We start from the raw sequence: 27,800 nt of genomic DNA, 5'->3' as shown, positions 1-27,800 counted from the left end.
TGTGCATCTCTCTATCTCTCCTTGATTTGTAGATGTCTTCCTGTACTGCCTGTCTTTCCCTATACCTGTAGATGTTTTCTTGGTTCTTAGTGGTGCAGCATATTTCATTCTCCCTGCCCATTTTCTCGTTTTTCCTTGCCTCCTATGATGTTTAGGATTTATTCTTGTTCTTGATGATTTTGCATCCTCTCCAGTTGACTAGAGTAGATTTGCTAAATTGAGTGTCATTTTCATTGTGGCCTCCTGCTTAGTGCCTTCCCCTTTATAGAGACACTATAATTATTCTAAATAATTGACTAATTATTGACTATTGACTAATAATGTCTGTTTTTCTTGGCAACTGTAAATTTGATAAGTTTAACCAAATGTTATGTAAATGATCTTATAAAAATTATTTTTTATATATTTTTAATATTTATTTTTGTTTAAAAATTGTTTTGTAAAATCAATAATATATGAATATTTGTTTTGACTTTCATGTATAGTAAGACTCTTTAAAATAATTCTGTGATAAACCTTTTTATAATTCAATTACCTCCTAGTATATTTGCTCAAAGTAGCTGACATTAAGATTAAATGGATTCCAAGGTTCCCCTATATAAAATTTTAGTGCCAAAGAGGTATTTTGGAGATCATGTTACTAAATTCCACATTTTATTTGTATAGAAACAGAGCACCAGAGAGGTCAAATGAATTGCCCATGTTAATTTGACTAGTTCTAATGAATGCAGTACAACTAAGACACAGTCTCCTGGGATCCTTCCTATCCTAGTTCTTTAGCCAGCACATCACATTATGTCCCATTAATGGGTTGTTTGATTCAGGACAGGGTGGGACTTGTTCCTGCTGCAGTGAATCTTGTCAACAGAATGATGCTGCTTTTTAAAACCATTTATTGTGGATATACTATTCACCAGGTTCTGCGCTAAGCAATTTACGTATCATTAATTTCATTTTTATTCTCAGCCAGTAACCCTATGACATTTTTATTATTACCCCATTTTACTGATGAGGAAATGGAGGCAAAGAGAGCCAGAGTGATTTGACTAGGAGAATGTAATTGCTTTCTTCCATGACCATGTTCACTTTAAGCACTGCTAGTGGCATGAAGAGGCAAAACCCAGACAGGAACCCAATAGTGGAAAGTTTTGCTCATTTCTGTTCCTAAGGCTTTGCCCACAAAAGCCATCCCTCTGTCTTGTACTATGACTATCACTATGTACAGTAGACTGAAAAGCATCAAGCTATAATATGAAGTTACTGATTTTTGAGGGAAAATGGGCAAATTTAAATTTGTGATTTCAGGGTAGAGAAAGCAAATTATTCTTAACATATTTGTTCATCAATCTTGTTCTTCAAAGACTGTGCCAAAATTTCTGTATTTGAACAGCCAAACTAAAAATCTGTCTCACGCACACACACATGCAAACACAACCAGACACCTTTAATGCTGAATGCCTTAATTTTAATTCAAAGCTTTTCTGAGGATGTTAGTCTTTGAAAAACTGTCTCCTTTAATCTTCCCAAACATGATTATTTGGAAATGTGTTCTTGAATAAAGTGCTGCTAGAATTGGTAAATGCATGTTCATTACTTTACTAAGCCTGAGTTCCTTTGAGATTTTATAATTGAACATTAGTAATATGCATCATTTTAGAAGTCTTCAGAGATCAATCTTGATGTTCCCTGTTTTAGCTTTGATGCTTTTGTGGTGCCCTTATATAGTTATTCAAGAAGATGAGATGATTTTCTGCTCCTATATGCTTTAGTTTGATTGCTCAATCATGATAGTATTTTCCATATACTTGCACATAGTAACTAAAAAGAAGGAAGAATTCTGTTAACAAAATGCTGCTTCTAAATAGAAAATGTTTTATTCTAAAGTGCTTGAAACCACCTCTAAGGAACAAATGAAATTCTAAAGTTCCTATGCATTTATATCACAGGGCAGAGTTGAGCTTGCTGTATTTTATCATAATAAACATAAATCCTTTAGGATTAGAAATTGTAGCCTGAAAAGTAACTGTGCAGAGACACAAAAGAACAGACATTGTATAATTCCAGTTATATGAAGTAACTAGAATATGCAAATTCGTAGAGACAGAAAGTAAAGTTCAGGTTACCAGTGGTGGGGGTGAGGGAATAGGGAGTTGATGCGTAATGGTTACAGGTTTCTGTTTGGGGTGATGGAAAAGTTTTGGTAAGGTATGGGTGGTGATGGGAGCACAACATTGTGAAAAAGATGAACGCCACTGAATTGCACACTTGGGAGTGGTTGAGATGGGAAATTTTAAGTTGTATATGTGTTAACACAATCACACACACAAAAAAGACTAAAGGGACAATAATTGTTAAATGCAATACATGATGCTGGACTGAATCTAATAATGGAGGAGAAAAGGCCCAAACAGACATTGTTTGGACAACTGCAAAAAAAAAAAAAAAAAAAAAAAAAAGGAATATAAGTTGTATGCTTTATACCAATGTTAAATTTTTTGAACTTGATAACTGTTCTTAATGTGGTTACATAAGAATATCTGTGTTCTTAGGAACTAGACATGGAAATATTAACTGTTAAAGGAGCATGATATATGCAATCTACTCTAAATATTTAGAAAACAGAGAAAATGATATAAATGTGGCAAAATGTTGAAAATTGTGCCTGGGAAATTCTCTGGAATTAGTTCTTGGAATTCTCTGTATTCTTTTTGTATTTTTGCAACTTTCCTATAAGTTTGAACTTATTTCAAAATAAAAAGTTTAACAAATGACTGGATACATACTATTAATTTTTAAAAATATCCCCTAGACTAATCTTCTCACAATTGTGGTCTGGAAGGTATGTGTATCAGTCAAGGGCCAATCAAGGAAAGCCAAACCACTAAGAGTTATGGGATAAGGGATTTATTACAGGAACTAGAGCTTACACAGTGTGGGAGGAGCTGGGGCCTTAGAGGTGTGTGATAAACTGATCCCATCTAGCATCCAGGTGGACTGTGGAGAGGAAGCTCACGGGAGGCCATTGGGAAGCTGATTCTCATCTGTGGGTGCGCTGCTGAGCGTTTGGTGGTGGGTCTGGGGCTGCTGTCGGTCCCAGGGTCAGCTGGGGCAGGACAGCTGAACACACAGCAGAGGAAAGTAAGGAGAAGCTGGAACCACCAGCATCTCTGTGTTCTCTGTCACCACCTCTAACCATAATAGCCTTGGTTCAGAGTATTGGCTGTCTTCCAGTCTCATTTGAATTCCTCTTTGGACCAAGTTGAACACAGAATCATCTGGGGAATAGGATTCTGGGGATTCCAGTTTAGCCATTTGACACAGAATAAACTATCATAAATGAAATCTGAGTAATGTAGGCTCCTGAAAGTTTATATTTTTTCTCTACCATTTCAAATACCAGAACTGCTGAAATGGAGGCAGAAAAGGTTACAGTATTTTTCACCAGAAGGCAAATGACAGTCTGAAATATGCATGGTCAGCTTAATAAGAATTGAATACTGTGCATTTTTCAAATTTGGGTGGACCTAAGTTTAATTACATGAAAGCATTTAGTATTGATTAAAAATGTCATATTTTCTTTAAGATGGATAGGAATTATAAATACAAATCTAATTAAACAATTACAATGAAGTCCTTTAATCTTGATTGGTAGACAAACGAAAACATACACTGGAATAGACATCTCTTGATCTAGATTTTAATACTGGCCGTGTCATAAACCAGCTATATGATTTTACATAAATATTTCATTTTTCTCATCCTTTGATTCTTTGTTCATGAAAAGTATAAGAATAATATATGTGGAAACTGTGAAGGAAGACTTACACAAACTTCAGATAATACCATGTCTTTAGAGAGAAAAATTTTTTCAAATTGAAAAAAGTTAACTTGTATAATAAACATTTTCATCCTAAGTAACAGACTTCAGATGAATAGATTGCCTGGTATTACATTTCAGTCTGATTGTATAGAATTCTATCTCAATGCAATTGCAATGTGACAAAATATTTTTATTAAAAATCTTAATCTTTTTTCTTGTTTATTTTTCTAAGAGGAAAGGGCTAAGCCTCTCGAGGTAAAATTTATATTTTCAGTCAAAGTACTGGCTTAACTTCAGTCGTGATAATATATTATGGAATATATTACTCATTTTTATTGTAGAAATTTTATCATTGGATGTCTTGCTACCATATATCTGAAAGAGTACTAGACTTTGGATCTGTTTTAATGAGTTCTCAAACTTTCCAGTTGTTCCACCTTTGTGGTCACTGCCTTCTTTTCTAATAAACAAAACTATATTAAATAAAAAGCCAAACCCTGTAAATTAAAATCCAAAAGCTAAAATAATCTAAATGTGATGAAGATATGTGTTGTGTGTTTGTGGGATTTGGGTGTATGACGTGGTATGTTTGTATGATGTGGTATGTTTGTTGAAATTCAACAAATGCTCTTGTTGAATTTAAACCTCTATAGGACAGAACTCAGAAATCTTTCCAAAGATCTAGTACAAGAAGAAAATTAGAATTAGCTAATGAGAATCAATGAAGTTACCAAAATGGGTCAAACTCTCAAAGAATATATCACAGTTTGGCAACATTTAGAACAAATCCAACAAGACTCTATTTATTCACTGTAATTTAGTTTTGTAAAACAATGATACTTTGCTTAAAAAGGTTGCTAGTTATATCTCAACTATTAGTGCATATACAGTCAATGAGATTTATTTAAATGCTTTAGGTGCTTCATTTAAAATAAGCTTAAAATGCAGACAGATTGGTTCTGCTTGTTGATTTTTTTCAGTATTTGGAACACATTTCTGTACTTTGAGCTGTACTCAGGCCACCCACACATGAGGCACAGTCCTGCTCTCAGAGTCTTCACATATAGAGAAAAAGGTGATTTCCCTGTGCCAGAGAATTGGGAATTGGTAGACAGTGGGAACTTGTTCCTGGGCAGGACCTCCAGTAAGGTGGTAGGAGGGCTGGAGCCTCAGGCCCACACTTCCACCAAAAGGTGGCCCTGGCCAAGGGTTACACCTAGTGGATTAAGCCCAGGGGAAAGTGTCTTACTAGTATAATTATCACACCCACGCTCACCTCCTCAGCATTGATTATCTGTGGTTATAAGTTTCTCTTTCCTACCTTGTCATATTCTAAATTAGAAAAACTTCGTTATTCCCAGATGTTTATTTCTTGATTTTATCACTTTATCATTCTTCCTTGCAATTCTTGTACTAATTTATGCCTCAACTGTTTTTTGTCCTTATCTAACCCATTGTTTGCCAAATGTCTTTGATAAGAATCACCTAGACTACTAGTTAAACAAAGCTTTCCAGGTCCCTCTGGTAGAGGATCTGATTGTGTGGATCTGGGGATTTGAAGGTACAACAAGTACCTCAGGGGACTCTGGGGGAAGTTGAGGCAATGCTGCCTGGCCTTGAGAGCCTTAAGCTCAGTGTGGCAATGCATCAGCAAACCATCTGTGGACAAGATTGCCAAATTTAGCAAATAAAAATATGGAACGCCTGTGGGACATACTTATACTAAAAAAAATACTGTCTTTATCTGAAATTCAAATTTAACTGGGTGTCCTATTTGGCAGTCCTACCTGTGGAGAAAATATTTTTGTGCTGCAGAAGCAGCTCTAGAACTTGTAGTCTAGGAGCCATATGAATTCCAGCCAGTTCTCTTGGACTTAAAAATGCTTCAAATCCTCTGTCTGTGCTGATTTTCTGGCTGTTTTAATGAGGCATGGTAATACAGAAATTGAACCGATAAACTTCCCAACTGATTTTGTGGAAAATCTGTGGAATGTAGGCTGGACAAGTGGCATAATCTCCATTTTACAAATTGTAGAAACTGAAGCTCAGAGTAACTGAATGACTTACCAGGGTAGCACAAAGCAGTGATTAAGGAGTTCATATTTACCAATGCATATGAATATATAAGGATGAAATATGTTTGTAATAATAATAAATGTCTTTGTCAAATGATTGTCATATGCCAGGCACTTTATGTGCATTATTTAATTTAGTCATTAAGATAACCCAATGAGTTACGTACAATTCATTACCCCCATTTTACAGAGGACATCTGAAACTTAGAAGGGAAGGTATCTTGACATAGTAAAATAATAGCTACGAAGTGGTGGAACCAAGATTCCGGTCCAAGTTCACTGGTTCCAAGTGGTATTCTAAACTGCTTCTAGACAAGAAGAATGCTCTCCAGTTATTTAACTTTATAAAGGGCTAGATTAAAGAAAAGGAACTATGTAGTTGGATTTTTTTTTTTCTTTTAAGGTACTTAAATGCTAACTTCGTATACATGTGCATAAATCAGTAACTGAAAATGTCTTTTATGTGGGCAAGTTCACTTCAAAATGCCTTCATTCATAAATTTTACCAAGAATTAAAGGAATTGGATGCTTTACAAGTAAGGTTTCCATATTATTATAGTCATTCTTATTTATACTTTTTTAGTTTTGCCCTTAGACCAGAATAGATGGAGTCAAATTTAATTTCTGGGGTTTATATTCTCATTAATCTCTAACAGTTTCCTTAAAATGTTGCTGTCAGTAAAATCTTTCTGAAGCAGGGGGTAATACATATTCTATTTTCCCATTCTTCTCCTTTTTCTTGTATCTCCCCTACTCCTGAGATTTGTGATACAAACTTTTATTCCTTTTGGTTATCACTGTAATGTTTCTAGTCCAGCATTTCAAAAGTTAATGTTTGCTTAGTTCATTTCTCACCAGAAGTGATTTCTGGCTTGCAGAGTGTGTGGCTTCAAAGATTTATTATTTTTATGGGGTGGAGAAGTTTCTCCAGGCTGTTTCTGTGAATTAGAGATCAAAGTAAGATGGTTCTGACAACTTTCCTGTGAGAAGGACCACCCAATAGTTTGATAGTTGTTGTATTTTTCTACCACATGACGATCGATGTACCCATGTTACAGTTCATTTTGTTTTGCATGAAAGTGTATCAAGAAGCCCCGATCATGCTGTTTATTTTTACCAGGAAACTATTTGGAAATTTATTATTATTGTTTCATTCAAATTCATAAAAATTTCCAGTGTTCTCACCCCCTTACCTCCCACCCCCCGCCTTTCTATTTAGCTAATATTTTTTCTTTTACTTTCATCTGAACTGGAGTTGAGTTAAATATATTTGATTTTCCTTGCCTGGGTGGGGAACCAGCAGGCTTTCCTGGACTGGATCCTGGGGTAAAAGGCCAAGCCTCTCTTGAGGTGAAATTGATTTCATAGTTTCTGCAGATGAATAGTTTTATGAGGGAAATATGTTGGCCAGGCCTTCAGTTCCTAAGAAGAAGTGAGGCATGTGAGAGTCTAGACACATGAGGGGTGAGGGGTGAATTCAGGAATAGGTGAATGAAGCAGAGGCACCTTATGAAAGCAGGTTAGTCCCATAAGCAAGAGAACAGAGTTTGAGGCCCAAGGAGTCAAATAGTGGAGCTGAGGATCAGCTTTACTGGAGGGAAATTCTGAGGACCTCTTTCCATTCTCTTGGGAGAGTTTAGCCCTGGCTTTAAAGAGTCTCTGTTCCACTAACGTATCTTCTTTTCAGGGAGGTACTCCATGTCCACTCTCTCAAAATAATACCTCCCCCTCCCCACAACACACCCTCATCTCTTAATCTCTTCCCTAGTTTTATTTTTCATCATAGAATCTGACTTGATATATAATAGTTTATTTGTTCATTTTCTCTGTCTTCTCAAACCCACCTGAACATGAGAGTTTGGTCTGGATATTTTCTTTATTGCTGTATCCTCAGAGCCTAGAACAGTACTCTGTACATAGTAGATGCTCACTAAAAATTTGTCATTGAATTTTTGAAAGTTGTGGAAAATGTATCTTTCATGGCAGAGATACTAAGACTGCCTGACTAGTACTGAATTATTTTCTACAACACTACTATTTAAACCAGATTTAAAAAATATTTGCTAGTATTGCATAAAGCATAATAGTGTTCTGTATGTAGTCTTTTGTAGGCATTTAAAAATTTCCCACCTCATTGATGTTTAGATTTTTTCATAACTCTGGTAGTTTCTCTCACTTACCACCTTTTGAAAACTTTTTACTTTGAAATAATTTCAAACTTATAGGAAATTTGTATAAACAATACAGAGAATGCTAGTATACTGTCCCAGCTACTCATTTATCCTGATTTACCAACTTTTAACATTTTGCCACTGTTATTATATTATTCTATCTATATCTATCTCTCTGTCTTTTATTTCTTTCTATCTACAAAACATTTGAGAGTAGGTTATTATATTATGTTCCTTCAACACTTAATACTTTACATAAGTGAATATCCTTTTTATTAGTGTTAACACATTAAGTAGAGTTATCAAGTTTAAGAAGAAATTTAATATTGATATAAAGTCTATATTCCATTTTTTTTCAGTTGTCCCAACAATGTCCGTTTGGGCCTTTTCTCCTCCATGATTAGATCCAGGCCAGGGTCATGCACTGTATTTAGTCATCATTGTCTCCTGTGTCCCCACCCCCCTTTTACAATTGTAGTAACATATATACAACCTAAAATTTCCCATCCCAGTCACTCCCAACTGTGCAGTTCAGTGGCATTAATCCTATTTACTGTGTTGTGCTCCCATCACCACCATCCATTAGCAAAACTTTTCCATCGCTCTAAACAGAAACCCTGCACCCATTATGCATCAGCTCCCTATTCTCCCACCCGCACTGCTAGTGGGATTGCTTGGTTATATGCTACCCTAAGATTGGGAAATAGGCAGGGATATCCGGTCTCATAGCTTGTTAATTTTTTCTCATTATCCAAATAATCTGATTTGTGAAATTTAAATTAGTTTTCAATAAGTTAATACATTTGTTTTAGATATGTATATATTGGCTAGCATAGGATTAAGAATTTAATAGTGACTCAGTGAGTTTGGAGGTTAGCAACACCTTAGAGCTGCAAATAATATTCAAATTTTATCAAAAGTGGTAGGTGAAGATACGACCCAGCAATCCCACTTCCAGGTATGTACCAGAAAGAATTGAAAGCAGGGACTTGGATAGATATTTGCACAGCCAAGAGGGACATGTTGAAGAATACATAGGAGTTAAGAAGAGGAGCTGCAGATGAGAGACAGTGTAAAGAAGGCCGTTGAAAGCAGACTTTTGCTCCGGAGAAGCTAAGAAAGGAAAAACGCCCCAAGAGCAACTAAGAGTGACATTTTTGAGGAACTGCAGCCTAGAGAGGAATGTCCTGAGAAAAAGCCATTTTGAAACCAGAACTCTGGAGCAGATGCCAGCCACGTGCCTTCCCAGCTAACAGAGGTTTTCTGGACACCATTGGCCATCCTCCAGTGAAGGTACCCGATTGTTGATGACTTACCTTGGACACTTTATGGCCTGAAGACTGTAACTTTGCAACTGAATAAACCACTTTTATAAAAGCCAATCCATTTCTGGTATTTTGCTTAATGGCAGCATTAACAAACTAGAACACCCCCTAATTCGAGAAGTGTAACACTTGATCATTCTTGCACATCACAAAAAAGCACAAAGAAGAATAAAACTATTAGCAATTCTATAATTTTCTGTTTTTCCTTCTGGTCATTTTTAAGGCATTTAAATGCATGCCATTTGTTTTTGAACTTTAGCCTGAACAAGATAATTCTTACTTCCACTTATTGGCTTCTTGGTCTCTTTTACTTATATTCCTGTCCATAAATATAGTTTGCACATGGAAGCTACATAAAATTAGGCTAAGTTTGGAGGCAGTAGGAAACACTGATCCATCCGTCTTCATTGTGTTGAGCCATCCAAGACCTGACATAAACAAGAAGGTCAACACTTAGTTTTCATGGGCATTGCTACGCACCATTATTGGCCAATAGCAATGTTGCGTTTCTTGGCTTCATGAGTCAGAACAGTGTTCATATTACAGAGGCATTTCCACTTAAAAACATGTGCTTGGTGATGAAAGTGGTTTTCTGTGAGAACTCACCAAAAATTGAGATATGGGTACTGCAGGTAAAGAGAAAAGGGGGAAAGGAGAGAGCATATTAAGAGGACATTAGCCAAGGTGCAACATAGATCCAAGGCCTCACCTGTGCATGTACATTTTGAAAAGGTTAAAGGTACCTAACAGCTGCTGGAAATGTTGGCATTAGGTAAGTTAAGAACACCACAGGTTTTTTTTCATCTTCATTATTCATAGAAGACTTAAATTATGATTGGAGACATTGCTGTATCCAAATTTTATTTGCTCTGTGATTTAATTATTTGTTTTAAAAACATATCTCTTTTCCAAGGTGAAGTGTGAACATTAGTAATTTTCTTCTTTATGTGGGTGTTTCTTTGGTTTCAGCAATTTATAACCCTGTATGGTTGGCATTAGTTGTGTTTTCTGGCTGCTCAGCATCTTTTTTGAACACTCCTGCTGTAATCTGGGGCATTTCTAACCTTATGAGAACCATCTCCCTGAGACAGAATTCAGAAAACTAACCTCCTTCACACCCCGGGCACAAGAAAGTGATTTCATCAACAAATCTAAATTAAGACGTAAGCAGCTTGAGGACTGCAGCTCCACCTTGCAGGGATGGCAGGGTTTCAGGGTTGAATTCTTGTGCAGCAGAAGACAGTTTTCTCATTAAGGCCTCTTTTGCAGAGTGTTGGGCTTGGTTCCTGGAAACTTAATATTGAGCCTCATTCTTAATATCCTTTTAATAAACTCATTTATGGTGTGATTACTTCGAATCAGCTGCTGTTGCTTACAACTAAGAACTTTGAATAATATCAATGCTCAATTAGCACTGTGAAGTGTCTCCTATAGGGTGCCCAGATTAAATTCTGTCTGGCTGTGTTTAAGTGAGAGGTTGGGGCAGAGGGCAGGGTCTGGGCTCAAAATTTGAATGATATTATTTCTAGAAGCGTAGGCTTACTGTAGGTAAGGAGTGAAGACTGAATTAAGGGTAAATGTTTGAGTACAAACAGGCACCCACCATGGGAAAAGAGAAGCCAAAATGAGATGGGGATAGAGATCAAAGTCAGTGAAATGAATAGCCTACATTAGATTAAGGTTTGATTGACAACTTGAAATCTGTGCATAATTTTTGCCTCGGTTTTAGAAAATTTTGGATTTCAATTCCATTCTTTGATTCTGGCTTCCCTTTGTCGTATTTCCAAGATTAGAAATCTTAAAATAATTTCAAAGCATCAGGCTCTTTTTCTACTGTGTACAGAAATAATAAGACCAAAATTGTTTTAAATGTTTTTAGGATTATGTACTACCATTTGCAATTCCTTTTAGGTAATATTCAAATAATGCTGCTATTCTAATTATTAGTAGGCCTTTTGCCCAAGAACACGCTTAAAATGAGAAATGCTTGTAGAAGTTGTGGCCCGATGAAACTTTTATTCAAATACTCTAAAGTTAGTAGATTCATTCTCATGTTGAGAGTTTTACTTACCTTTTATATAAAGAAATAATGACCCAGAAATTTGGTAATACTGCAATTAGGAGTGCATCTTTAAATAATATGGTCCAAACTGCTAGGTGGCTGTCTTTCTTGAGATTCAGGTGGTTTTCTAAGTTAAAGCCCCTTTCATATATTTTTAAACTATATAGTTTACTTCTTTAATTTTCTTAAGAAATAAAATCATGATGATAATAATATTAGCTTCCATTTAATAAGGGCCCTCTGGGTCTAGTCATTGTGTTAGATGCTTTATATAAATGATCTTTGAGCCATATAACACCCAACAAAACAGGTTGTTAACCCTATTTTCTAAAGAAAACTAAGGCTCAGAGAGATCAAGTGACTTCCACAAGATTTAAATTGATGTTAAGGGAATTTTAGAAGAAAGAAAAGGCACCTAATTTACCTTTTTTTTTAGGAATCCTTAATTAGTACTTATTCTCAATCTGATCTCAGTCTCCATAGAACGGCCCTGTAACCCATCCTAGCTTATATCTTTGGAGAATAGTTGTCCTTAACCTCTGGATCAGCTTAGTGGTGTGATTTTGTGGGCTCCTTATCTTTTAGTAGCTGGCAGTAACCAGTAAGAATCACCTCTCTCTTTTTTTTTGGAGGGGGGGGGGTGTTGGTGAAGTAATTTCTCATGGATTTGAGCTTTCCTTTCTTAGTTTATAGTCTTCACACGTGGCCAAAACAGCAAATAAATAAGGGAAAGCTATTGGAGAATTTAAACCTCTCTTGACTAATTTTTCAACAATTATAGATATCTCTGCAATTTTCCTCTTTTTTCAGCTTTTCTTCCCAGGCTAATGTATAATGTATAGTAATGAATTAATGTACTGTGACTGTGAATGAAGTACCTAAGGTAGACTTTCTAGAGCCGAATCCTTTACCCACATTTTGAAAAAAGTTTAACAGGATATTTGAATGAAATTTAAACTGGTTTTGTGATTAAGGCATACATTCTGAACCAATGCCGGAGAAACAGAATTGTATCAAACTTACTTCAACCCTGTGGTACTACAACTACGAGAGGAACAAACTTTATATTTGAATAAATTATTGCCCCACCAATATTCGAAGGGTCCACTGCACTTGCCATAATGAATTGTATATTCAGAATTCAAAACATATAAGGGAGCACTGTAAAAGGTTTTTCTTAACAATTTAGTATGTAAAGATTTTCTGGTTTTGAAGTTATTCTTTCTTTGCTTTCTTATACTATTGCTGATTGCTGGGAGTTCAGTTGGGGGTTGGGAAGGAGTTTAACAAAGCAATGAACTCACCCTAGAAATACAGGAGACACAGGGAAGAAACATTGTCTTAAAAGATTTTGAGTCCTTTATATATGTAGTAGCATATATATGTATGTGTGTTTATGTACATTTTATGAAAAATGACAGGCAAGCTGCTATAGTGAAAGGAATGATGAAGGTAACCAAGTGTTGCTTAATTTCCCTGTGCATTGCATTCAATATTAGGCTTCAGTCAAGTTAAATAACTACATGTGCTTTTACCTGGAACAGAAAATCTGCAGTTTATAAGATCTTATTTAGGACTGGGATAAGAAGAGAGAAATAGATGCTGAATTTTGCAGTTTGGCTTTATTTGAGCAATAACTCATCAGTTGGGAAGTGTTTATTCTTTATAACAGAAGTTGTTTCATTCAGTCTAAACAGTGCCCCCAAATTTCCATCACTTACCAAATGGCTCATCATTTAATCTCTATCACTATATTGTTTGAGATGTTCTATTAAAATGAATGAATAGCATAATTTATGTTTGAGGTTCTGTCTTCAGATAACATCTTAAGCATTAGGCTTTAAGAATATTTATTGGAAGGGGTAGTATTTGACTCAAAAATATTTTGTTAAGGCAAACCAGAAGTTACAGAAGAAAGATAAAGTGATTTTAAAAGGTATTTAGGGAGAAAAACATATACAATCTTAGGTATTTAAGATGTTCAAAATTCTTTTAGAGGAAATTGATTTAGTAATCAACCAACCTGTCATGTTAAATAATTAAGTCTCCAGCTTACATTATAAATATTACATCAGTGAAATTCAGGAATGTGCTTATTTATAGACTATACTATAAGAAGAGCAGAAATCCACAGTACCATGTATAATCAATTTAGGGTGCACATATTTTCACCTTTTTACATCTAAGTGAGTGAGGCTGTGTCTTATAATTGAAGAAATCCCCTAATTATTTGGAAGCCTTTTGTTGTTTTGTTTTTTCCTGAGTAGACATAAAAGTGGTGTATTTTACATTGTTGGTGTCTTAGATTCCATTAAATACAGTAATCATCATTTAAATGGAATTACCTGTAAATGAAATTAATGGTAAGAATTGGGAAGATCCTAGAACCTCAACTGAAATATCACGTATCAGGCCAAAGAATATAGGTTAGTAAGTACTGTGACATTTTGAAGAATACTTTTGTTTCCTAGGCTGTCTAACGCAGATACCATGAAATGGTTCAGCTTAAACAATGGGAGTTTATTAGCTTACAAACTAACAGTTTTGAGGCCATACAAATATCCAAATCAAGGCATCATCAAGGCGATGCTTTCTTCCCAAAGATCAGCTGCTGGCCATCCTTGGCTTCTCTGCCACATGACAAGGCATATGGTAGTGTCTGCTGGTCTATGCCTTCTCTTCCGGGTTTTGTTCAGCTTCTTGCTTCCGTGGCACACGTGCGCTGTCTCTCTCTCTCTTTCTCTGTCTCTGTCTCTCTTTCTCTCCCTCTCCCCCCTTCTCTCCATTCTCCCTCTCTCCTTCTTTCCCTTTCTTCCTGTTTCCCTCTCTCCCTTCATTCCATTTATAAAGGTCTCTAGTAATAGGATTAAGTCCCATACTGAACGAGTTGGGTCACACTTTAACTGAAGTAACCTCATCCAAAGATCCTACTTACAAAGGGTTCTCACCCACAGGAATGGATTAGATTTAAGATCATGTTTTTCTGGGGTGCAGACAGTTTCAAACCACCACACCTTTCAATCAATTTTCGTTTTATCTTTAGTAGAGTGATGACCCATCTAAAAATGGGGAAGGAAATGAATGTTTACTATTTAGACATTAAATGAAAATCTTGGCAAGTTCCAACATATTTTTCCCATAAGAATTTTAGGAAAATGAAATTGTACATGTTGCAGAATATTGTACAGAGCTCTAAAGGTCTGAGGATGATTTTCTGCAGATATCATTAGCCTTGGAACAATATTGCATTTTATTTAGCAGGTGGAATAAAAACATACGCAGTGTATTGAGGCATAACATCAGTATGGGAGAGATTGATGGCATCAGGAGAATAAAAGAATCTAAATTGTCTGTGGAAGGTTTGGTCAGAAACATCAGTAGATACATAATATGTTGGTTGTTTATGTGGATAAGTGAGGCTTGGCATAGACTCAGTACAAAAAAATCTGGGCAGCACACTTAGATTATGTCAATGATACGTTGTTGTAAGTGTTAACATTACATTGGGGTATACTGTATAAGTACTGAGAAATATTATTTCTGATTACACTTTGGAGAAATTTAGGGAATATAGGTTAGAAAATGCGACCTCTGAGAAATATTAAAAGAAGTTGAAATTGTTTGATTTGGAGAGAAGAATGAAGAGATGAGGGGTGGTAAGTCGACGAGGCAACAACTGTTCTCCATTTCTATTGAGAGAGTAAGAATATAATGGACATTAATGAGAGTGGAAATATACAGGTTGATATTAGAAGAGTATCAGAAAGAAAAAGGAGTTTCCTTCCTTAGAAATTGCAACATATAATTACATCTGATAATAACTATGTATGTATTCATTTGATAAATATATATTAAATGTCTTCCATAGAGAAGTCTAATGTTAAGTTCTGATTCCTATTTGAATACACAGAGCTAAACCAGAGCATAGCTATAAGGTTTTCCTCCTAGATCTGTGAGTTTTGTGAAAGAAGTTCACAAGTGAGACTCATTGAGAATGGAAAGCCCATATGGTATCCTGGCAATGTAGTAATGTGCCAAGATGTTATAGAAGGGCTCAATAGAGCTAGTCACCCTTTGATGTCAATTAAGCTGACCTTTATATCTAAATGTCTTTTGAATATTCCTTAAGAAATGTCAAGAGGACCAAGAGAAGGTTAGTAATGCTACTCATATTTTCTTTGTCATTATTAGCCATATATTATGTACACAGTGTATTCCGACAGCCAACTTTAATTTCATAAGCTATTCATTGTGTTTAAACAGTGCCTTTCTTATGTTAAATATTTATGGCAGTCTTTGGGAGAATGCATTAAAATGGCAGATGGGGGTCATTTTAAACATTTCCTTGACTGAAGGCAAGGGACCCCTTGTGAATTTATAGTCCGCTTTCAAAGAAAGTTCACCACGTCTGATAATAATCCAAGGAGGCAAGAATTCCACCAATTCCCAGCACTGTGATTTCAAAAAGCGATGGCTGCAAACAATCTTCATGCTTCGGCACCTTCCATTTTGAAACTGTTTGCAAGGGCAGTGAAGAATGTGAAGAAAAACATTTACAGTTGTATTGCCTATTAATAATTCAATGGGAGTACACCTCTTTTGCATTAATATTACTTTTTCATCGATTTTTAACCACAGTAGCAAAGATAAGTGGAAAATCAAATTTTTGACCTACGTTGGACAGGAAGATATGTCCTAGACTTTGGAATTCTGGCATGTGAAGGATACTTAGGGAATTATGTCCTAGGTTTCTTAAAGGAGAGATTTGCTTTTGTGCTTTACTGTTTTCTTTTTGCCTTGGCAACTAATAAGTCTGAATTCAGGAATGATACTCATTTTTCCCCAAGAGTGGTAGCTTTTCCTAATTTAAACTTAGAAGATCTATGCATCTTTAATAACATTATTTTCTTTAATAGTTATCTTGACCTTTAGGAACTTTGATGATTATAAATATTAAATTGTTGAATTTTTATTAAAATCTTGGAAGATTCTTTATTAACTGAATTGTTTTGTTGACAGTTGAGATGCTTTTTTCTTAGCCAGTCTTGCTCTCTTTTTCTAAGAGAGCAACTTCTGTTGGTTGTAGAAGGGAAATGATTATCTCTGAAAACCTTATTTTAGCTTTAACAACTGTTTGGGTGAGAGCTTTCCAAGTCTCAAGCCAGGGAAATCATGACTATTCTAGTACTTAAGACACTGATGAATAGTGGCCATCCCCCACCTGATGGAGCGATTGATTATTTTACAGTCAGACAGATTTTATGATTGTGTTTGGGTGTCATGGGCAGGCTGATAATTTTGGAGTCCCTTTAAATGTATATATTTTTACTTATTTATTCAATAACTGTTTAGTGGGGATAGAAAGAAACCGATTTTCCAGTAGTAAAAATTGTATACCTTCATTTTTAAAATGGTTATATGTACTGACCATCACATCACATTTTAACATTTAGCCCAGGAGTTTTTCACAGTTGCACTTCCAGGGACCTATGAATCCCCAGAAATATCCAGCAAAATGTTGCATGTGAATTCTGTTTGTAATGGGATTCACAGCTTCCATCAGTGTCAAGGGGGATCTCTAAGATATAAAAGTTGAACTAAATAGCCTGGTCTAAGCATCTCTATTTTCCAGATAAAGAAACTGAGATCCAGCAAAATCAAGTGATTAAAGTGAGACGATATTGGAAGAACTACAATTAAAATCTTTTCTCCTGTTGTTGACTGTCCCTTAATTTTTCAATATTTTTTTGTAAGTTAGAGATTCAGAACCTCCATACAGAAATCTGTCCAACTCAAAATACATTTAAACTAGAGTTCTGGATTCATAATACTGTAGGATATTGTTCTGAGTTGATCTTAGCCTGAGGATAGTATCTATAGGAGCTTAGTCTGTGGGCTGCCAAAACCAATATACCAGAAATTGATTGGCTTTTACAATGGGGATTTATTATCTTGAAAGTTCAGTTTGGAGGCTAAGAAAAATGTCCAAATCACGGCATCATCATGCAATGCTTTCTCCCCAAGATGGCAATTCTGGACTCCTCTGTCACATGGCAAGACACATGGCAGTGTCTACTGCTCCCTTCCTTCTCTTCTGGGTTTCCTTGCTTTCAGCTTCTTGCTCCTGTGGCTTTCTCTCTCTTAGTCTGAATTTCATTCTCTTATAAAGGATTCCAATAAGAAGAGTAAGACCCATCCTGAATGAGGTGGGTGACATCTTAAGATCCTACTCACCAAAAATTCCTGCTTACAATGGGTCCACACCCACAGGAATGGCTTAACTTTAAGAACATACTTTTCTGGGGTAGACATAACAGCTTCAAACTATCACACTGGCCAATATTCATTACATCTTCAAAGTGAAAATAATCCTCTCCCCTCAAATTTTGACCCAATGTATTGGAAACTTAACTTGTCTTTCTTCCAGAAGTTGTTAGAGTAAATCCTGGCCATTCCAGACAGTGCAGAGTTTCCCAAAAGACATGGAAGGGGTCCCTACTTTAAGTCCAAGCTTAGTGAGATAACTTTCTTGGATAGATGGTGGTAGCAGATGGTTTTTAATGTCTGCAGTCATTTGTGGGCTAGGTTTTCATTGGGAGTTCAGGTCTTCTCTGGGGATATAAAGATATTATCTCATTCTTCTAAATAAAGACTAGCCTTCAGGGTAGGGTTAGAGGCATCCTGTGCCACTCAGTGGAAGAGGGAAGGGAGTACTCAGGGGTGCTTGCTTTACATTTGCCTTTTTCTTTTACATTCATAATTGTCAAAGTGGTTCTTTTGTTTGTAGCAGGCAGCAGGTAGGCTGATTTAGTATTTTAATTTTTGCTGGCTGACATCGGCACTGAAGATCTGATACCTGTCCACCGCAAAGGTCAGTGACAGGTGTATTCTTCCTGCTGGCAGATGGGTGGCTGTGGCCCCTTACCACACACAAGCCAGGGCTGACTCGAATCACCTTCTCCTCCCCTGGCCCCAAAGTATATAAGGAAAAGAGACTCAGAGACTGGCACATTATTTTTTTTTTAAGAATGTCGGCACCTGGTTTACAATTTTAGTACTTGCTTAAATACTCTGAAAATGTATTTTCCATTTTCCTTTAATTTTCATTTGTCTTCATAAAGATGCTTTACAAGATTTCTTTATCAAGCTGATTTGCATTTTCTGGATCAAAGTATAAGTGATTTCTGGGTATCTTTCTTGTCAAAAAGTACCAAGAAAAGCTGCATTATGACACATCTAATTTTAAAAACACTTAATGAGTTAAAAAGCAGACTCAAATCAAGCTAATGAAAGCTATTTAGGAGAAGTTCAGTTGAAGTAGTTTTAAGCATTTATTTCATTGCTTAACTCCTTCACTGTTAACACCCATAAACGTGACTTTGAAAAAAATTAACTTGTTTTTGAACTCTATAAAAGGTATTTTTTTTTCTTTTAATTAACTTTATTGTTTTTTAAAACCCCGAATCAAGCTCTATTTCTGTGCTTGGGTAGTTCCCATTTGCAAATGGGGCAATTTCTGCATATAGGTCTGAGCGGGCTATGCCACAATTATCCTTTTTATTGTAACTTTACTGTCAAAGAAGTAGTTTTCTTTTCCAAATGGAAATTCCAGAGTAACTCAAATACCTTAGTAAACATGCTGTCATTTCCTATTTCCAAAAACAATTGCTCCTGGTCCAGCAAACAAAACCCGTGTTGAGACCTGGTTTAGATCCATATCCCCTCATCGTTACTTTGGTACCACAAATAATGATAACAATTGCTACCATTTGCCATTTGTGTGCCAGGCCAAGTAGGAACTGCTTTATATGGATTATCTCATTTAATCTTTACAACAACCCTATGAGGTGTAGGTATTATGATTATCTGTATCTCAGAGCAGAAGAAACTTAAACTCAGGTAAGTAGTTAACTTAGCCAAGACTACTTAGCTAGTAAGTGGTAGAGCCAGAATTCTAATCCAGGCTGAATCTAAAAGCTTAGTCTAACATTAACCGTTGTTCTATACTAATATAAAGTGATGTATATTTATTGAGATATATATGCAGTGTTTTTGTAGTTACATTTCTTTTTTTTTTTTTTTTTTTGGGAATAATCACAGATAACATTTATTGAGGGGTTATGTCTTATTCACAAGAACTCTGTAAAGAGGTACATTTCATTTTTGAAGCCACTTCAACTTAGAGGAGTTAACTATATATATATTAATTGGCCTTGTACCAGGTAACAGCCCAGTGCTGAATTCTTTACTGGCAAAGGGCTGTCATTGAGTTGTAACAACTCCCATTTTATAGACAAGACTTCGGGATGTTAATGTGCTCATGGTCACTCGGCTAGCAAGAGGCAGACCGGGGGGGGGATTGTGAACCTGGCCTGGCAGGTGGCCTTTCCAAGGGAAGCTATTCTGTTGCTAGGTAAGAACTGCTGCAACAAGCTACACAAAGGGATTAAAGTGCAATTAACTTCATTTTAGACTGTGTACTGGTATTTGTCTCCATGACATCTGATTACCTTTAGAACACTCTAAAACATGATTTCCTACCCACAATAATATTGGAAAATTTTATTTTGGAAAAAAAAAAAAAGGCCTTGCAGAGAAGGTTAAATATTTGAAGCATTTCCCTCCTTTTTGCTCCACCCTTTTCCTTTCTTAAGCAAACATTAGTTGAGTGCTTATTATATGCTAAAAGCTGGAAGCACCAAAATGAATAAAACACAGCAGATGCTTACCTGAAAGAACATCAAAATATTTTTTGAATACCTCCTGTTTACTAGTTCCTTTGAAGTTTACAAGAAAAGGAATAAAAATTCATGAAATCTTCAATGGGTTGATTTAACAGTTTTAGATTACCTCCCACAATTTTAATACATACCTAAAATTTCCAGTTCTTTCTCTGTGCTTTAGCACCCATATATAACTTACATAAAATTTTGTCTTTGTATTATACTTAACTGTCCCAGTTCTTTGTTTCTTTCAGCTGTAGAGGAAAACCTATACATCAAGGTGACACATGAATCTTTTGCGAGAATCTATTTTTAAGAACCTGGAGCCTATATTCCTTTTGGGGATCAGAAACTGGGAAGTATGAGATCATAGTTTGAGTCTTAATACAAGGAGGGAATTTAAAAAGTTTTTTAAAGAAGATATTTCCTGTTTTCAGGATTGTGATAACTAACTGTATTTAAATTTTCATTGTTATTATTACATATTCTCATGAGCTCAAATGTGACATTTCTTCAAATGTGGTAGCCCATGTCACCAGAACACACAGTCTTAGACATCACTCCACACTTACTTAATCAGATTCTGGCCTACGTACCTCCCGCTCAAATCTAACATGCTTCATAGGTAATTCCTAAGTACAGTAGCACTTGAGAACCATTGTCTTGTCAGTTTTATTTTGTATTTAAGCATAAACAGGGGAAAGTCTGGTTTCAGACTTCCTGGTTTCAGAAATTATAGAGTGGTAACTGATGACATGTGAACCCTAAAAGAAGTCTCCTTAGATCTTTGTAAATCAAGTTGAGACAAGGCTATGTGTCCCAAAACCTGTCATCCTTACAGAAGGGGTTTTCTTCAGTGTTTCTAAGTGGATGAGGCCAGAGTCCTGGAAATCTCACTTAGAAAACCTGTTTTCCCAACCAACTCCAAATAAGTATACTTAGTTCCAGAGACCCTTTTTCTGATGAATTCATGTAATCCTCACAGGCCCTCCTATCAAAGAGTAGGCCGCTCAGCTAAGAATATTAACTTTTATTATACACTTACTATGAGCCAATTATTAGTCATAGGAGATAGTTGTTGCTTATCCCCAGGTCAATTAAATCACTTGCCCAAAGATGTCAAGTTGATCAGCAAAGGAGCTCGGAATCAAACCCTGGTTGACTGAATTTCAAAATTATACATGTTTTCCCAAGGAGAGAGAAACGGAACATAGTGCTCCCCAATCTGAATCACAGAAAGCCCATCCCATGAAGCTACTACTGTCTTTTCAAACCTATAATCAGCAGAGTTGTTTTGAATGACAGGAGTTTCTTCAGCAATCCTAAAAAAACAGAGGACCCTTTCCTTTCTGAATCTAAGTGTTTTCTTTACCTGTGAGAATACAGTACCTTTTGCCTCAGGGCAGTAGATAATTGTTTTGGCTTTAAAGGTCTTTCCTTCTGGCTCTTACAGGATTAGAATAAACAGAGGTAATGTTTATGTCAACAATGGTATTTAGCCAAATAGATGACACTCACTGTCAGTTTGAAAGCTGGATGGTGGTTGACTCTAACAAAGTGATGAGATAAGTTATTTATGAGCTAAAGCTAGAGACTCAAAATTAAGAATGCCTCTGCAACTGTAACTTTAGCACATTTGCCTGAATGCTATAATGTATTCACTGTAAAGTCTAGAAGCCTTATATGACTGGCAGTTGCCTCAGGCAGAAATCTTTTACTGATGCAAGGAGATAAAAGTAATTAAGCTACATGTAGACTGATGGGTAATTAAATCCATGTGAAGCATTTTGTAACTAATTGCTATGTTCTAATCACAGATTGCTTTCTATTTGTCAAGGTAAGTGTATATAATTACACAGTCCTTATTTTCTATAATCTGAAATCATCCCAGTTGGGTGAATATTTTTAAGCACTCTGAATCTTAGAATATTTGGTATATTTCTTGTATAAAAGTAATTTGCATATTTTGTAATTTGAGGCCCTTTTATAGTAAAATAGCTTTTAATGTCACTAACAGCAATTCTGTGGCCAAACGAGAGTTCTCCAATCTAGGTTCATTGTTCATATTTGAAATTTTGTATTTCTAATGGTAAAGGCTGGTTTGTTATTTACCAAATGTTAGTAATGTTTAAAGCCTTGTGGGACTGTGATCCTGGTCCCAGTAGTTAGAAGAGACCAAGGATCAGTATGTGGATTGAAAAAGGAGCATTTGGAGGGACACAGGAGGTAGAATAAGTAATATAGCTTTTGGGGCTGGTGAGTGTCAGTGTGAGGGAGCTGTGTGATATCAAGGCATGATTATAATTACTTGGCAGATTCTTGCATTACAACAAAGGTTTTTCTAGAGATGAGACTAGAGGGAATTTTATCTCTCAGGGGAGCAGGATTTTAGATGCAGACACCATTCATAGCATGATTTTTAGTACAAGTTGCCTCTGCTACTGTGTGACACTAGGCAGTGTGCTTCTCAAACCTAGGACCTGTGTTTTATTCATCTGCCTGGCACATGGATTCCACTTAGTTAAGGTTTCAGAATGACTATAAGTAACATATTGACCAATAGGGAACCTTAGATTGCTTTATATAGATTATCTTCATTTGTGCATTTCCTGTTCCTGTTTTTATTAGTTAGATTGGGAGCCTGTTTTCTGACCTTCAAGGCATTTATAAAGCCATTGCATTTAAAAAAAAAAAAAATCCTGTATTTATTTCTGCATTTATATACTTTATGAAGTGAAATGTTTAACATCATTGTTTGGCTAATGACTTTTTATAGCCTTGTAATTTATAATGAATGCTCTTTAACTTTGGTCTTCTCTAAGTGGGGACTTTAAGAAAGGCATGGTTTTCTAAGACTAAATTGTAAGTATATTTATTAGAGAGCCAAATACATTTCTCCCTGATTCTTCCCAGTTTTCCCCCAGCTATTAAAATAGCCCTGTGTGATGTACAGAATTGAATTCCCCTTCTAGCAGACACCAGCCATGCTTCCCTGCGTGCTTCTGTGGAGAGCCTGCCGGCACTGGTCTCTCTCTTTTTCAGTTTTGTGATATGTGGATTCCTTCACACCACTGAGCCTCGTTCCATAACTTCTCCTTTGTATCAGTGCAGATACTTAACAATAGGCACGTAATAGAGTTTATATCTGTATTTGTATCTGTATTTAAAACCTCTTTCCCAATTCTTGCTGACATTATCATTTTCATATCTCCCTGGCCCACTGTTTGCCTATTTTGTAAATATTAATCTGAAATTTTTCTGTGTATTTATTGTCTTTAATTCTGTGTCATAGCTGTGTCATCAGTTTTATTCACATTCCTTGGGAGAATTCACATGGGGCTCAGTGGTGGCTACTTAATACTATTGAGGATGATGATGCAGTACTGTGGCGTGTTCCAGAAGATAGTCTTTCAGTTTGTATTTGCACATACAGTACTTATAAAATCCTTTTTTATTATGTAGTGTGGGAAGCTTTTTATTTAAAGAAAACTATGTTCATTTGGTGTTTTTTTTAAATCAAATGATAGTTTTTAGCTGCATCCTAGCCTTAGCTGCTTTAAATTAGGACATTGTGGCTCTGTGCTGAGGGAAATAGAGTCTTGATTTGCTTTAGACAATGACTAAATGAGCCTGTCCTACTTAAGCTTTGTGTGTGTGTGTGTGTGTATGTTTACTTATTAGAAATGTTACGGGGTTTATAGAACAATCGTGCAAAATACAGTATCCTCCATACTACTCTCTGCACTGCCTTTGCTGCATCCCATAAGTTTTGATGTGTTTATTTTCATTCCCTTCAAGATATTTCCTAATTGTACTTCTGATTTCCTCTTTAACCCATTGGTTAAGAGTATGGTGTTTAATTTCCATATATGTGTGCATTTTCCATTTCTCACTCTGTTACTGATTGCTAGCTTCATACTGTTGTGGTCTGAAAAGACGCATTGTATGATTTCAGTATTTTTTAATTTATTGAGACTTGTTTTGTGCCCAACATATGGTCTGTCATGGAGAATGATTCATGTGTACTTGAGAAGAATGTCTATTCTGTTTTTTTGTTGGGTACAGTGTTCTATGTGTCTGTCCTACTTAGAGGTTTGAAGTAAAGCTGGTAAGCAAAGGTTTCACATAGCCTGAGTCTCTTGTCCTAATAACAAAAGTCCTACCTTGTTCTTCCTTTTTAACATTTATTTTGAAATAATTTTAAACTTACTAAAAGGTTGTAAAAATTGTACAAAAAGTTCCCATTCACCCTTCACCCAGCTTCCCCAAAATTCTCACATAGCCATAGTACAATTATCAACATCAGAAAACTAACATAATACTATTATCTAATCTATAGATCTTTTCAAATTTTATCAATTGCCCCGTTAATATCCTTTTTCTGAAGGTCCAAATCTAAGCCAGGATCCTACCTTGAATTCAGTTGTCATGTTTCCCTTAGTCTCTTCATCCCCATTCTGGGACTGTTTCTCTGTGTTACCTTGTCTTTCATGACCTTCTTTTTTTTGTTGTTGTTTTTGGGATATTTTTATTATTTTTGCAGATGCTCTCAGTTTGCAGAGTATCAATTATAGATACTGTTACATTGTTAATAAAAAATATATGCTTCTCTGTGAAGCATTAAAAAAACGTTCTGTGGATGAGATGGCTGAAGCCTAAGTTCGTGTATTTCCAAATACATTGTTGTCCATTCCTTGACCTTCCTATGTGTTATTTCTTGGTTGTTTTCTGGATCTGTGCCATTCTCTGTGAACTTATGTAGTGCAAGCTTTTTTGTAGGGTTGGATTTCTTCAGAGCCAAATCCTGGGATCCTCCTGTTCCACTGGTACCCTAGATGCAGTTGGACATCTTCCGCCTCCAGGGTGCTGGACTTGAGATGCTGAGCAAGCTGGCAGGCTGCTGTTACCACCCTTTTGATAAAACCTTTGACAGTCTGCAGCAGCATCTCCTCCACATTTTCATCCAACTGCTCATTAGGATCCACTTCTCTTACTGAGTCCTGAAATTTCTTCTTGGTCAAAACATGATTGTTTGCAGGGCTGAGACAACCTCCTGTTCCAGGAGTGCCTGGTATCTTTATTCCTGTAGTGCTATTGACCAGGTGGCCTTGTGAAGGAGTGCTGGCTAGTTCCAGTTTTATGGATGAGAAATTGGAAAGGTTAATTAGAGCTGAGGGGTCAGGCTGGTTCATAATCTGCCAATCTTTGGATTCAGCTCATAGAGCGTATCACGATCCTGTCTCCTTTGAGAGCTGTGAGGACCAAGGCCAATCGAAGGCAGCAGTGTCCATCTCCCCATGCTGTGAGGAGAATGCCCCAGTGAAGCGTTATCTCAGCAGCCAGTCCAACTGCATGGCCCTCCCCTGACCTTGATATTTTTGAAGCATACTGACCAGTTATTTCGTAGAACTTCTCCCATTTTGGGTTTGATAGATGTTTTCATATAACTAAATTCAGGTTATGCATTTTTGGCAAGACTACCACTAAAGTGATGTGCACCTTTCGGTGCATCCAGATAGTTTTTATCAGTTAGTTAGGGGGGTATCTGCTGAGTTTCTCTACTTTGAAGTTACTGTTTTTTCCAGTTTTAATTAGTGTCTTATGGGAAGTTCCTTCTAGTCTATGCAAATATCCAGTTTCTTCTCATGCTTTTTTGCCACTAACATTCACACCATTTTGATTCCTGCTTCAAGCAGTAATAACTGTGGTATTTACCAAATGGTGATTTTCTATCTTTTCTTTTACATTTAGTAATTGGAATTATACCATAAGGAAGAACTGTGCTTTCTCCACCATTTAAAAAATATATTTATTTATGTGAGTTTTGACTCATGAATATTTATTTTATTCTATACTTTATATGCCATTATTATTATTATTTGTTTTATTGCTCTAAATGCCCCAGACTGGCCATTGGGAGCTTCTTCATGTTGTCTCCTATTTTTTTTTTCAACTTTTAATTTTGAACCACTTTAAAACTTAGCTCCCAGTGTATCCCTACTTTCCCACATACCCAGATCCACAAATTTTAACATTTGCCATATCATTCTATCTGTTTATATATCTTTCAGTCCACTTTCTGATCCTGAACACTTGCCATGTATATTTCCTAAGAACAAGGGTATTGAATTGTGTAATCACCTTGAGTGTAACTGTCAAGTTTAAGAAACAACATATCAAAATGTATGGGATGCAGTGAAGGCAATTCTGAGTGGGAAATTTATACCCCAAACTGCCAATGTTAAAAAAGAAGAAAGAGCTAAAATCAAAGATCTAACTGCACAACTGGAGGAACTAGAAAAAAGAACAGCAAACTAATCCCAAATCAAGAAGAAGGAAAGAAATAACAAAGATTTGAGCAGAAATAAATGAAATTGAGAATAAAAAAACAATCGAATCAACAAAACCAAAATCGTTTCTTTGAGAAGATCAATAAAACTGACAAACCCTTAGCTAGACTGACAAAGGAAAAAAAAGAGGGTATGAATAAATAAAATCAGAAAATGAGAGGGGGGAGGGACACTGCTACTGACCACACAAATAAAAAGGATCATAAGAGGATATGTGCCGGTTTGAGTGTATTGTGTCCCCCAAATGCCATTATCTTTGTAGTCTTGTGGGACAGACGTTTTGGTGCTGGTTAGATTTGCTTGGAATGTGCCCCACCCAGCTGTGGGTGGTGACTTTGATGGGATACTCCCATGGAGGCGTGACCCCACCCATTCAGGGTGGGCCTTGATCAGTGGAGCCATATAAAACATGCTGACTCAAAGAGACTGGATGGAGTGCAGCTGTGAGTGACGTTTTGAAGAAGAGCAAGCTTGCTAGAGAGGAACGTCCTGGGAGAAAGCCATTTTGAAACCAGAACTTTGGAGCAGATGCCAGCCACGTGCCTTCCCAGCTAACAGAGGTTTTCCGGACGCCATTTGCCATCCTCCAGTGAAGGTACCTGATTACTGATGTGTTACCTTGGACACTTTATGGCCTTAAGACTGTAACTGTATAGCCAAATAAACCCCCTTTTATAAAAGCCAATCCATCTCTGGTGTTTTGCATTCTGCAGCATTAGCAAACTAGAACAGGATACTATGAACAACTCTAGGCCAACAAATTAGACAACTCAGATGAAATCGACAAATTCCTAGAAACACACAAACAATGTACACTGACTCTAAAAGAAAGAGAGAACCTCAACAGACCGATTACAAGTAAAGAGATTTAATCAGTCATCAAAAACCTCCCAACATAGAAAAGCCCAGGACCAGATGGCTTCACAGGGGAATTCTACCAATCATTCCAAGAAGAATTCATTGCAATCCTGCTCAAACTTCCAAAAAATTGAAGAAGAAGGAATGCTGCCTAACTCATTCTATGAAGCCAACATCACCCAATACCAAACCCAGATAAAGACACTACACGAGCTGAAAATTATAGACCAGTTTCTCTATTGAATATAGATACAGAAAATACACAGACACACACACACACAAAACTTGCAAATTGAATCCACAGCACATTAAAAGAATTTCTACCATGATCAAATTATTTTATCTCAGGTATGCAAGAGTGGTTCAACACAAGAAAACCAATTAATATAATAAACCACATTAACAAATCAAAGAAG

At 36.3% G+C, this 27,800-nt stretch overlaps 2 protein-coding genes across 2 annotated transcripts in view; one reads left to right on the top strand and one right to left on the bottom strand.

Moving 5' to 3' along the window:
- The window catches only part of CDKAL1 (CDK5 regulatory subunit associated protein 1 like 1), a 732,119-nt gene that overhangs the window by 415,449 nt on the left and 288,870 nt on the right, over positions 1-27,800 (top strand).
- LOC119539986 (transcription initiation factor TFIID subunit 12-like) lies at positions 24,931-25,368 on the bottom strand. Its single transcript, XM_037843929.1, has one exon. It carries the CDS (start codon positions 25,366-25,368, stop codon positions 24,931-24,933), a length of 438 nt encoding a protein of 145 aa, XP_037699857.1.

The sequence above is a fragment of the Choloepus didactylus genome, chromosome 7, assembly GCF_015220235.1.
Source record: "Choloepus didactylus isolate mChoDid1 chromosome 7, mChoDid1.pri, whole genome shotgun sequence".
Classification (NCBI taxonomy): Eukaryota; Metazoa; Chordata; class Mammalia; order Pilosa; family Megalonychidae; genus Choloepus; species Choloepus didactylus.
Note: the sequence above shows the minus strand (reverse complement) of the source record. Positions and strands in the feature narration are given on the sequence as shown.